The following is a 13,618-nucleotide window of genomic DNA, read 5'->3' on the forward strand; positions in this document are numbered from 1 at the left end:
CTCCTAAATGCACTTAAAGCAAATCCCATTAAGCCCCTGAGCAGTCAAGGATTCAGAGAGCTGGGCTTGTGGTCTAAGCTGGAAACTGGAGCCGACTTTCCTTGTTCATTGCAGCGTTCAGAGGCAAAACAGAGCCTGAGCTTCCAGGCGCCGAATTATTGGATAGTATCCCAGAGGTCAGAGAGAAGTATCACTGCTCTTTAGCCCCTCTCTCATGGCCATGACTTCAGCCATCGTTAGCTGAGCCACGTTCAAGAGTCGCATTTCAGCGTTTCCCGGGACAGGATTTTGTGGACAGGATCTTATATTTGTCCCCTAACTAGCTGCCAGTCTTTTCAAAGACAGCTGTTAGTCAGTCTCACATGAGCAGCTAGGGAGCCAATCACTTCTTTAGTGTGACCTCTTCTTCCTAACCCTCCTTGGCATCCAGACAGGCAGGGCCAGCCCGGACATTTTGCTGCCTGAGGCAGAGTAGGAAATGCACACGCGCACACACCTCAAAGTAGCCGACTTATTCCACATCTGACACAGAAGATTCAAAAGGTAAATCTTGCTGTCCCTAGCAATAAAATAACAAATGTAATAATTAAGCTTTAGTTACCTGGTTGCAGCAGCCTTGGGACTCTCTCTCTCTCTCTCTCTCTCACACACACACACACACACACAGAGAGAGAGAGAGAGAGAGGCTTTCCTGTTCCCTCTGAGCTTAGGTACACTTGTCAAGTAGCTGCACAAAAAATAGATTTTTCTGGGAACTGTGTATTATAGGAAGCTATCTTTCTTGTAATGCAAAATATTTTAGTGTGATTTCCTTAAATGGGCATTAACTTAAAAAAGAAGAAGAAGAAGAAGCTGTTCCTCATTTCTGCATCCAGACCCACGCAGCACTCTCAGTTTTTCAACTCTCATTATAGGGATGGGCTGGCTATGAGGAGTCATAATAAGCAGCTGTTGTTGGTCATACGACACCCACATTCAACTATTTGAGGCCACTGCCTCACTTTCACTAAAGGTTTGCACCAGTGCTGTCACTGCTGACTGCCAGTTCTGCTAGCAGGGTGCAACTGAGCACGGTTTGGGGAGTCACAGTCCCACAACAGACAGTTTCACAAGTGGTTGCTGGTGAAACTGCAGTGGACCAGGAAGGGAAGGAGTCGGTCCAGAGTCTGCTGGTGGTTGCAGTAAATCGTTAGCTGAGCCCCAAGCTAAGGTTATAAAGCTGAAGATGAGACAAACATGTTCCAAGTCCTGGAACACCTTTGTGGGAAACAGTGCATTCACAGACTCTTTCCAAAATGTGAATGCAAGCTGAATTGAAACATGGGACTTATTCAGGCAGGTTGTTTCTAAACCTAATGTAGTTGGATAAGAGAGTCATGCTCAACCAACATGAAGCAAAGAAACTGCCCACTAGCTAAGTGTAGAAGAAGGTTTGTTTTAGAACAGAGTACAAAGAAACATAACATAAAGACTAATGTACTGCAGTGACAGCCTTGGTACCAACTCATTCTGTCCTTGGTATGGGTAGAGAAGGGGACAGAAGTACTGTAGCCAGCAGCCCAGTTTAAGCACGTAGATTAAAGTAGACGTCAATAATGGTCTGAATTAAACTGATTAATCAATACAGTCTCTGTCAAACAGTTCAGACAGCTGTCAAATAGGATGGCCGTCAGTCACAAGTCCATGTAGTGTCAGCAAAGTGAACAGAATACAGTGGTGCCTCGCTTTACGATTGCCCCACATTATGATGAAACCGCATTATGATGATCTTTTTGCGATCACAATTGAGATTGCAAAACGATGGTCTGAATGGGTTTTTTTCATTTTGCGATGATCGGTTCCCTGCTTCGGGAACCGATTCTTCACAAAACAACGATTTTCCTACTGCTGATCGGCGGTTTCAAAATGGCCGCCAGGTAAGTAAAATGGCTCCCCGCTGTTTTCTGGGACGGATTCCTCACAAGACAGCCACCAAAAATGGCCACCCTATGGAGGATCTTCACTGGACGGTGAGTTTCCAGCCCATTGGAACGCATTGAAGGGGTTTCAGTGCGTTTCAATGGGCTTTTTATTTTCGCATTACGACATTTTCGTTCTACATCGATTTTGCTGGAACAAATTAAAGTCGTAATGCGAGGCACCACTGTATTGGTTCATTCCGCCCGCCTTTGTCCTTATTCCCTCAGGTGGAGAAGAAAACGGATGCCTGGGTAGAGGAGGAGGTCTGGAGGATGGAGATCTACATTTCATTTGGTATCATGGCCCTGGGCTTGCTCTCCTTACTTGCCATTACTTCGCTTCCTTCCATCGCCAACTCTCTCAACTGGAGGGAATTCAGTTTCATTCAGGTAAGCACTGTGTCTGAGGGCCTTCTCGAGATAGGGCGATGGCCCTTGAAACCCACATTCTTAGGTGCCAACCATTCATGATGGAGCCACCCTTCGCCTAGCCACTTTTATTGATAACATCACTTTATCTGTGCAAGGAGCACACAACCCTTCCACCTCTTGTACCTTCCTAACTTGCAAGTTGTTACTCCAGTAACGGCTGTTTCCAATACTAAAAGTGGACCGAAAAGAGAAGAAAATAAGTGGCACAAAGAACTAAGGGGGATATAAGATTCTTGGGGAGCGCAGGAAAAGACTGAGCACTTTTCCTCCCACACTCTGCCCACTCCCTTATGCGTCAGCAGAAAAGGGCCATCCGTAGCACATCTAGTTTGGCCTCCTGACACAGCCTGTTTCTAGGAGGGCAGCTTTATTAGTCTGTTCTAGTAAAAACCGCAAGGCATCTTAAAAATTAGCAGGCAGAAAAAGAGAGTGACAATATATGTGTGTCGGTTCCTCAGACACATAAAGTTGCAGCCGTTGGCCCAGGGCGGGTGATGTTAAAAGATTCTTATAGCAATGTGTAGTTGGAGGAGTGAGGAGGTTGAGAAACGGATAAGACAATTAGCCCTGTTACGATTGCCTAGACCAGTGACGGCAAACCTTTTTGGGCCCGAATGCCCAATCTCGGGGGGGGGGGTGAGAGAGGAAACACACCAGCGGGCGGCAGCAGAAGCTGAAGTGGTGGCAGAGGGGGGAATCCTGGGCACCGAGGTGCCTCGAGACCCCACTCCGGATCCACCGCCAGCACCAGCTGCTCCAGATCCTGGCCCGCCACCTGTTGGGGCGCCAGCACCACATCTTCAGCCACCTCCTCAGGTTTGGCTGCGGGGGGGGGGGGAGTAGCGACAACTTATGGCTCGCATGCCCACAGAGAGGGCTCTGCATGCCAACTGTGGCACATGTGCCATGGGTTTGCCATCAGTGGCCTAGACAATCACACAGTGGCCACAATCCTGTTTGCTTAATAGAGTAGGGGCATTGAAACCATGGGGATTTGATAAGTGAGCTCTTCTGTGAGTTCCACTGATCCAAATGGGCCTACTCTAGTTATAACTTACTATGCTAAGCAACAGGATTTTGGCTATAGTGCCACCTAATCTACAAGGGGTGTGCATGTGTACGTTAGATAACTATCCATTGCTCAACCAGAGAGCAATGTCTCCTCCAGTGATGGATCGAGAGTACGTATAGCGTAACTAAAAGGAGGCTGCCTTGTTATACCAAGTCAAAAAGTTGGCCCATCACGTTTAAGCGTGTTCATACTGATTTAAGAGCAGCTTTCTAGGGCTTCAGAGAGAAACCTCTTCTAGCTCTGTCTGGAGATGCCTGGGACTGAATCTGGAATGTTTCACAAGTGAAGCATACGCCCACCTACAACCCTTGATCATTTTTTCAGCCCCCCTTATTCTTTTTGTGTTGAAACTGTCTGAAAGAGGATGAAGTCCCAAACTATGCCATAGGAAAGACACAGGCTATCCCACATAAGTTTTGAGTGTTCATTTCAGTCTGGGACAGAATCTGTCAGTATATGGCAGCAACAATAAACTTCATCTCAAGGGGTTTGCATTTGAAGTCTTCAGCAGCTTAGATGGGTTCCTGACAGGAGACCATGGCCGGCTTGTCTCATTGGACCATACAATCAGGTCAGGGTCTTCGGAAAACAGGCAGAGTTTTGCAGGCCTTGCTAATAAGCCGTGGGCTGAATAACATGAGCAGAGCTTTGACATAACCAGTTCCAAATAACTGATCACTAGTAATTAATCATTTTTCCAGTAAACAAAACAGATAGCTCCAGTTTGTTAAAACTGCCGCTTAACAAGGAATAACTTCTCACTGCTTTTGGTGTAACTGAAACTTCTGAGTTAAGTCACGTAGTTACAGGCAAAGTGTAAAATTAAATTTTTTAAAGTTAAATTGTGATTTAAGTCAATTTGATTTTTAAAGATCATTGATTTTATCCACCCTGCTTACAGGGATTTGGCTCCACTAAATAACAGAGGAGGAGTATCTCATGGTTCCAGTGTAGTCTTGTACTAAATATAAGAGATATAGAGCAGGTAAATCACAGGTAGGGAACCTCTGACCTTCCAGATGTTTTGGCCTACAACTCGTATTGGTACCATTTAGGATGCACAGTGATTGACAATCCACAGTATTGGGAAAGGCGAACGTTTCCGCACCCCTGAGTTAACTGAGATACCTATGAAAGAAAACAACTAGTTGCTAAGAATATAAAACCAAGGTACTTTGTTCCCATGAGCTGCACATTAGAAGAAACGGATCAGATCAAAAAGCTGTGCTGCTTTTGTGTGAGGTTGGCTTCAGCTTTTATAGGGGAATGGACTGAAGCCCTGTAAAACAGCACAGTATATAAATAGATCTCACAGTTTGGAAGATGGGTCCTGACTTCCTAGCAAAATCAAACCACGTCTCCGCTTGCTCGCAAATTGCTCCTGCAAATTCACTTAAATCAGTCTCTTCATTTCCTGCACTGACATTTGTTGCCGAGTGCTTGCTGTGCTTGTTTTGCTACTCATCTAAGTCAGAAATGCAAAATAGCTTTCAGGTCATTTGTGCTGCCTTCTCTCTTCCTGCCAGGCAAGGAATTATTCCCCCTGGACCAAGGAGCCTCTCCTCTTTCAGAGATGGCTCGAGTTCATGCAAGCATCATGGGAGGTGGGTAGGTTGCGTATCCCAAAAAAGGACGTGCTTGTCCCTTTAGTTCCCTCTTGTTCTGCAAGGGGCAGAGAGAGTGTGCGCAGCACAAAGTAGGAAATCTGCAAAGCTTCAGAAGGATATGCAGTGATGTGCAGAAAGGGAGCCCTGACACCCGGGGAATGAGGAACACCCCCCCCCCTGCACGCTATTTGGAGAAAGCCATTTGTGTGAAAATGGCACATAACACCGAGATGTCCGCAGACAAGAAAATATGAGTTTGGGAGCTAGTTACGATGGTGGGAAATAAGTGTAAGGCTTTTTTGAGTGGAGAAGCGTGGTGTCATTAGAGGGTACACAGACCATCTCACAGTCCCATCTAAGCCCTCTCTCATCTGGCCTTGCTTTGTCCATAATTCCATGCACCGGTGCCAGTCTTGGGAGGAGATCCTAACAAGAAGCCGTCTCAGCAGGTACAGCTTTTCCTTAACCATGAGCAAGACAGACCTCTACATATAGCTGCCATCTTTTATTTGAGCCAAGCAAAGACAGTGTGAACATGGTGGTCACAAGGATGAGGACAACAGTGGGAACGTGCAGCAGCATAAAGGCAGCCAGCATGCAGTTGGCGTGAGTGGAGAAAGCGGGCAATCAGTCAGATGGGCACCTGCCAAGACTAAGCACTACGCTCGTTGGGGCACAGTGTTTCCCGGATCACAGGCTGGAGCGCCACACTTTGGCAAAAAGGTGAACTACTCGCTCACACTGGGCAGAGGCGAGCTAGGTGAGCGGAGGCACCTGTCAGAGCAAGGAGACAAGTGTAGGCAAGCCTGCAGATGCCTAGAAGTAAATAGCAGACCGCCCACCCCCGGCCTTGATCTCCTCCTGGCAGGAGTGCTGTGCAAATAAATAGGTGTGTGAAGTGTTCTGGCTGAAGCGTAAGTGCAAAGAGAGCAGGTCGCAAGAAGCAGGGGAGGCTGTCCAGTTGGCTAGTTCAGTTTACTTCAGAGAGAAATGTGCTTCCAGAAGCATCAGAACTGATCCCAAGGAGCCTTGTTGGGCTGGAACGACAGGCTCCACCCAAATTCTGTGTGTGTGTGCTTGTGTGTGCACATGTTTAAATGCCCAAAAGGTTTGCCATAAATTCTGGGATACAATAAGATGGAAGGTACTATATGATAAGTGTGCTCTTTTTTAAAGGACTGTTCTTGTTTGAATAGCAGAATTCCACTACCTATTTCTAACAGTATTTGATTTAAACCTATTTAGTTCCATAAGATTAGATTAACTGCAGCATCCAGTTTCATTTTGCTTTGAGCCAGGCTTGAATGCTGTCCAACAAAATGGTTCCATGTGGGTTGATACTGTTCTGCTGAAGAGGCTACTTCACACTTGGTGGGATCGTATGCCCCCACATTGGAAGGGGTTAACACACCCTAAGGCTTGCTCATCCATGCAGCTTCATTAGTACTTCTGAAATACTGTTATCCTGAGTGAACCTTTTGAGAAATGGTTCTGCAACGCTAGCACTGCCCTTCCCCAGCTATGGCTGCGCTGGCTAGGAATGATGGAGGCTATAGTCATAAATGATGTGGAGGCTAGGATAGACTGAGCTATAGGGAGTTCCCTCAACTCTGTAGAAATGCTGCCTTGAGGTAAGAACCAACCCTTTCTAACTGGTGGAGACTATGTACAGATGTTGCACCATGAAAAGGAAAGAAAGGTATTAACTGAGTTTTAGTGTAAATGGGGAGAACAAATGCGAGAAAAGCTGAATTGATTCCTACTCTTCCTGCATTTCACAATTTAAATTTTATGTTAAAGCAAGTCTGTCATGATGCACTAGAAATTTTACCTCTACGTGGTACCACTGTGTTCTTTCTCAACACGTTTAATCGCTACTTTCTTTATTGCTAAAAAGTTGCATGGTTTGCAGGTAATCTGTGGCTTCATTCTTCAGAAACCCATTCTGGATCCTTTTGCCTTCATATCAGACGTGATTGTTGGTCACACCCTGAGAACCCCCAAACCCCTTGGCTGCAAAAAGGCACTGCTGGTGGCTCCTCAGATGCCAGCCAGCACCACCACACAGAGGAGTTCCTGGAAATTTCAACACAGATTTGAAATGCCAGTATTAGCAGCTCTATGAATTAGATGCAGAAACGGTGGGATGAGATTTTAATACTAGCAAACACTATTCATACTGATGAGCTCAAGGTATCATATATTGATATTTACATTTTTCCAGAGCTATCCAGATGTTTTTTTATTAGCACAACTGCTTGTCCCCTAAACAGCGGTCTTCACTGCTTCTCTGCCCCCAAGTGGTGAAAGGTTCTACATGTATAGAAAGTATCCTCAAGAAGACATTGCCTTTAAGGTCTTCACTGAGTCATGTCAATTGTGAAAAAAACAAAAACTCAACATTTCTTTTTCACTGGGTTATTCACCATATGCTTGCCTGTATTACTAAGGCTGTAGTCAAAAGCCTTTGATTGTCTGGGTGTGAAACTAAGGGTTCTTCTGCAAGAAATGGATGTGTCTCAGCATTTGATTATCTTGATATGTAATGTGTACTGTGGACGAGAAGCTACCATTAGGACAGAATACAGTGAAATAGAGTGGTTTCCTACAGGCAAAGGTGTCAGACAAGGGTGCATTTTATCCCCTTATCTGTTCAGTCAGATAATAGAACATATACGGAAAGCCAGACTAGATTCAGATGAAGGACAAGTGAAAATTATTGGAAGAAACATCAATAATTTAAAATATGCAGATGACACTATTTTACTAGCAGAAAGCAGCAATGACTTGAACTGATTTTTAGAGGAAAGTGCCAAAGAAGAACTGCCATTGAATGTTAAGACAAAAATCATGACTACAGAAGAATTAGACAACTTTAACATTGACCATGAAGAAACTGAAATAGTGAAATATTTTTGTATACCTTGGTGTAATCATTATTCTAAATGAAGACTGCAGCCAAGAAATCAGAAGACTGGCACTAGGAAGGGCAGCAATGAAGGAACTAGAAAAGATCGCCAAGGAGGTGTCACTGGAAACCAAGATCGAGAGAGAGAGAGAGATTCATATTGCCAGTTGTTGCTTATAGATTGGTTCATGTTTAATATTGATGAGTTTTATCTATTTTAGGGTCTTAGTTGTGCACAGTTCTTTTTTGTTTGTTTCCAGGAACACATCTCAGAAGTTCCAGCACAAATGAATCACGTTGCTGTGCTGCTTAAGTGTTCTTATTGTCCATCCTATTTTGGAATCAAGCTCCAAAAGAAAGACACAATGACACATCACAGCCCAACGCAAGATACAGACACTTTGTGTAACTGTGATTGCACTGAGGAGCAATAACATTTATCCATCAATATTTAAACTTAATTGATAATGGCACAGGATGGCTCTCTGCTAGTACTGAACTGAGGGCAGTGTTTCCCTGTATCAGTAGACTTTTCAGGACATTCTGTGCTTACACTGATCAGAAAATGCAGGACTCAGATATTCTGTTATGAGGCTAATCCCCCTTGTGTAACCAGTGCCTCTAGAGTTAAATATCAGAATCTGCTCAAATAACACATGTGAAAATTTCAAAACCTGGCACACCACCTTCAACAGAGCTATCGTTCATTTGCAGTCCAGTTCTGCCTCTGAGTCTGCTACACTGACCAACAGTTGGACTCATTGCTTTGTATCTTGAGTAGAATCTTGAATACTGTCTTGAGTAGGGTAGCCAAAAGTCTTATAAAGTATAGGTAAAGGTAAAGGTTCCCCTTGACAATTTTGTCCAGTCGTGTTTGACTCTAGGGGGCGGTGCTCATCCCCGTTTCCAAGCCATAGAGCCAGCATTTTGTCCGAAGACAATATTCCGTGGTCACATGGCCAGTGCGACTTAGACACGGAACGCTGTTACCTTCCCACCGAAATGGTCCCTATTTATCTACTTGCATTTGCATGCTTTCGAACCGCTAGGTTGGCGGGAGTTTGTAAAGTATACAGTTGTCTTAATTACATGCAGTATGCTTGGAGAACTACATCAGCTACATCTTTTCTTTCTCCTTTCTAGTCTACCCTCGGCTTTGTTGCTCTGGTGGTGAGCACCCTCCACACCTTGACCTACGGCTGGGGAAGGGCCTTTGATGAAAGCCAGTACAAGTTCTACCTGCCTCCCACCTTTACCCTCACTCTGCTGGTACCATGTGTTGTCATCTTGGCTAAACTTTTCTTTCATCTTCCATGTATGAACCAAAGACTGTGGCGTATTAGGAATGGGTGGGAAAGGGGCAGGTACGTCAAATTCACCTTGCCCAGAGCGATGGGGGAGTTTTCAAGTGGAGAAAGCAGCAGCACTGTGTGACTCAGCACCTTTTTTTTCCATTACAGTTTTCACAGCACTATGAAGATTCTGGGTTGTTGGTTTTTTGTTAATTAAAGCTTGTAAGATGGGTACATTGACTGGTGAGTGAGAACAATTACCCTATTTGGGATCCCCCCCCAAAAAAAAAAAATTTACCAGTGTAGCCAGTTCATTTAGAGCAAGCTGGAAATTCTTGTAACGAGAAAAAAAATGGTAGCCTTAAAACATCAGTGCAAAGTTTCAGCTATACCATTGTAAAGATACACAGATGAAACAACTCTGTGGACAAACAACAGAGCCATGTTCAGTGTAATAGTGGATACAACTTGGAAAGTATTTTCTCTGTAGAAGTCTTGACTCCTAGCTGTGTATTTCTTTTCTTAAGAAATGCAGTAGATTTACTCAGGCATAAGCCACATTGGACACACACTTTTGATTTAAAATTATTAGGATTACATTTTCAGCTATTCCTCTTGGTTCACATCTACCAGAATGATTTTGTTTGAGCAAACGACTGGTGAAATTTCCAGCAAACAAGTTTCTTTTAGCAGAATTAACTTCTAACTGAGCATAATCGGGATAAAAGCCTTCAGAGGTCACGTCAAGCACCAAAGTGTTAATTCTGGTAGAATGAATTCTCAGAAATACTAATAGCTAGTATAGAAATACTCTGTCTAAGACTGGAATTACACACTATGTTAGATACACTACTGACACTAAAACAACCACTCCTATTCCTCCTAATGTAGTATTTTTCATTTCTGCACCTAGCCTAATCAGCAGATGCTGGCAGAGAGTTTCAGATCATGTAATGTTTAAGAAGCAGAATTCAGTGTAGAGTTTGCTGCACACTGAATTGTTAGACGTAATTCCAGCCTTATTTTCTCCATTACATACAGCAAATTCACACCTTATGTTCTGTTATACAGTGGTGCCTCGCACAACGGGTGCCTCACACAACGATGAATTCACACAACGATGCCTTTTTCTGTTAAATTTGCCGCCTCACACAGCGATGTTTCCTATGGGGGATTTTCACACAACGATGTCTCTTTTTCGTTCCTGTAAAAGTGTCTTACAATGTTTGGAAGCCGTTTTAAATGCTTGCAATGATTAGGCCACCTCCTGAAACCTATGCAAACTGATTTTGGTGTTGTTCTGACACTTCGTTAATTTATGATGTTTTTTTGTTTTCTCCATTGGAAACCATTAGACAGACCATTCAATAGTTTTCAATGGAGAAAACAAAAAATTACCATAAATTAACGAAGTGTCAGAACAACATCAAATTAAGTTTGCATAGGTTTCAGGAGGTGGGCTAACCATTGCAACCATTTAAAACAGCTTCCAAACACTGTAAGACACTTTTACAGGAGCGAAAAAGGACTTCGCAAAGCCATTGAAATGTATTGAGTCGGCTTCAATACATTCCAATGGAGGAAACATTGTTTCACACAGCGATGTTTCCTATGGGGATTTTCACTCAGTGATGGCAATCCATTAACCGGTTTTCAATGCATTCCTATGGGAAATGGTGTTTCACAGAACAATGTTTCACACAACGTTGATTTTTTTGGAACCAATTAACATCGTTGTGTGAGGCACCACTGTATTTGCTCTGATCACTCTGATACTTCAGAATAGGTGAAACTGTGGATATACTACAGGTCACTGCCTTCTACTGTGGTGACCAATGAAGTTACATCAGCTTTCAGTGTGGCTTCTGTTGCACCTGCCATAGCTTGGGTATCAGCTAAAGAAATGCATCAAATTAATTCAAATTTTTGCAGGCAGAAAGGTGAAGAACGTGCCTAGCAACCTGCACATCCAAGAGTAGCCAAGATCTACCAGCATCCTTCAATATCCAAAACCAGCGAAACCGGGACTTTTCCCCATTTCCCATTCATGCCTCAACTAACACGACATTCTAGGGGGTTCCCAGCCCCCTGGATGTCTCCAGCATGCAGTGGGGCTACATCAGGGAGAGGGGTTGCTGATTCTTTTGGAAAGAGTGGGATCCAGCAGAGGATCCATTAGTTGGAAGTTTGATTCCCCACTGTGCCTCCTTGACAGGGGTTGTACTCAAAGATACATAGGGTCCTTTCCAGCTCTGCAGTTCTAAGAGTATTCTCCAAGAATAAATACACAACTGGCTCCTCAACAGTGAGTAATCAAAAGCTGGCCAGCTGTCTGCAGTTCCGGACACAGAATAACAGATTTCAGCTGATTCACTGTGAACACTTTTTCCTGTGTCCTAGCCTATGAGCTCTCTTTCCCTTTCATTCTCCTCTTGATTCATCGCGGGCCCCAGTCATTTCAAGTAGCCTTGAGGGAAAGAATCTCATTTCCTGCAGTGTCCTGGAAAGTCTGTCGGGAGCAAGAGGTATTTATAACAGTGCATGAGCAAATACTTTTATATCCCATGTCCAAGGTAGTACAAGGGAAATGGGAGAGGCGCGGGAGCAAGCCTCAGAGTAATCAGCTGGCTCCTAGAGAAGGCATGGCTTTGTCTACTGTCCCCTTATTCTACCGACTCATGCAGAGTCCAGTATCGTTAAAGAACACCCATTTTCACCATGCCCTTGTATAATTCCCCAATCTTGTCATGTTTGGAGTTCTAGGTGTCTTGGGACAATTCATACCTCTGCAAGCAATCAAGGGAGCTACTTGGTGCAATATTCTAAATCCTGGCCCTTCAAGTTTGAAAGGGAAGTGTCTAGAGCACCAAGAATCATATCATCATTGTTACTGTGATTGCATCAGAAATGATGTGTTACATCAAGTGTCCAACATGAGAATAATGATTCATATAGTCAGACTGCCATAGTGCCAACCAAGGCATACTTTTATTTGCATCAGCCCAGCAGAGCCATCTCACTGTTCTTTTAATTAGCCTGGAAAAGGTACCTTTAAAAAAAAAAAATACAGTTCCCAGAAGCCTCCCAGCCAAGGGGATCCTGGAATTGTGATCCAACCAAATAACTTTTTGAGAAAATGCCTTTAATGTCATTAGGGGTCCACATTCCCAGTTATGCCCCACTACCTGCGGCATATGACTGATTGTAAGCAACTAGAACAGGATTCAGGCCTCTCCAGGTGAGGGGGGTGCCCCCTTCCCCCATAAAGGAGACACTGTTACTTAGGCAGAACAGATTCCCATCCCCGAGCTCAGTGAGAAATTTTTGTATGAGGTTACAAATGCCACAGTGCTATCTGCAGATTTTTAAATATATATATAATACACTGACTTATCTGACATAAATGTCTGGCTTTCAGTCACTAATGTACTCTGGAGAGAAAAAAAATTCCGGCTTTCCGCGTTTATGAATTACAGACATGATTCCTTGGTCTTTATTCATTCAACTTGGTACTTTTTTTCATTGGCTGTTCTCAGCCTAAGAAACCTGTAGCATCCTGCAGTGAAGCCCCATTTCAGTTACTTCTCAAGTCTTTATTGTCGCCTGTGTTACAGTTCATGATTCCTTGTTGTACAGTAGAACTGCATACAGTGGTCCCTCTACTTACGGAATTAATCCGTTTTGGAACGGTGTCTGCAGGTCGAAAAGTCTGTAGGTCGAGTCTCCATTGACCTACAATGCATTGAAAAACAATTAATGCCGTAACCGGCCATTTTTGTTAAATTTTGTTTTTTTTCTGGTCTGTAAGTCGATTCTCCGGCTGCAAGTCAAACCTAAATTTTGCGGCCAGAGAAGTCTGTAACTCGAAAAGTCTGTAAGTCGAGGGTCCACTGTAATACGCATTTTCCAGGCAAAATGCAAAGTTTTATTGCATGTTGTATTCTCTGTTTTAAGATAACTGCTTTAGGCTTTTATTGCTCTTGCCTCACTGTTTTATTCAACCAAGCTGTAAGAGACTTGTATTTGTCAACAGACTCCACACTTTCATTTTGGGATCTTGAACTGCATTTCTTCAACTGTTTGCTTTCAGACTCTGTTCATTTCTTCTCTGATTTTATTGAGCAACCTCTGCAGACCATCTAACACTGTCAACTAATAATGCTGTATAGTTCGGTGTTGTTGATGACCTCTCCACTGGCAACAATGCCATCGTTTAAATCATAAAATGCATCTTTACAGGTGTTCTTCAAGCACAGTGGAATGTAAGACCAGAGCTGTTTGGCAAAGTCCTGTTCTCCACTTACACAATGCTTTCACCATTGTAGGTAACATGGAAATAGGGCCTTAGA

General features: G+C 43.7%; 1 protein-coding gene across 6 annotated transcripts in view; it reads left to right on the plus strand.

Annotated features, from left to right (window-relative positions):
* STEAP3 (STEAP3 metalloreductase) overlaps window positions 1-9,503 on the plus strand; it is a 28,374-nt gene extending 18,871 nt beyond the window's left edge. For all 6 annotated transcript variants that reach the window (XM_020779598.3, XM_020779599.3, XM_020779595.3 and 3 more), the window contains exons 4-5: window positions 2,187-2,348; window positions 9,121-9,503. In XM_020779598.3, the coding sequence (XP_020635257.2) occupies window positions 2,187-2,348; window positions 9,121-9,411 (453 nt within the window). In that variant the 3' untranslated portion in view covers window positions 9,412-9,503. The remainder of the gene's footprint in view (window positions 1-2,186; window positions 2,349-9,120) is intronic.
* Window positions 9,504-13,618: the final 4,115 nt, after the last annotated feature.

The sequence above is a fragment of the Pogona vitticeps genome, chromosome 1, assembly GCF_051106095.1.
Source record: "Pogona vitticeps strain Pit_001003342236 chromosome 1, PviZW2.1, whole genome shotgun sequence".
In the NCBI taxonomy this organism is placed as follows: Eukaryota; Metazoa; Chordata; class Lepidosauria; order Squamata; family Agamidae; genus Pogona; species Pogona vitticeps.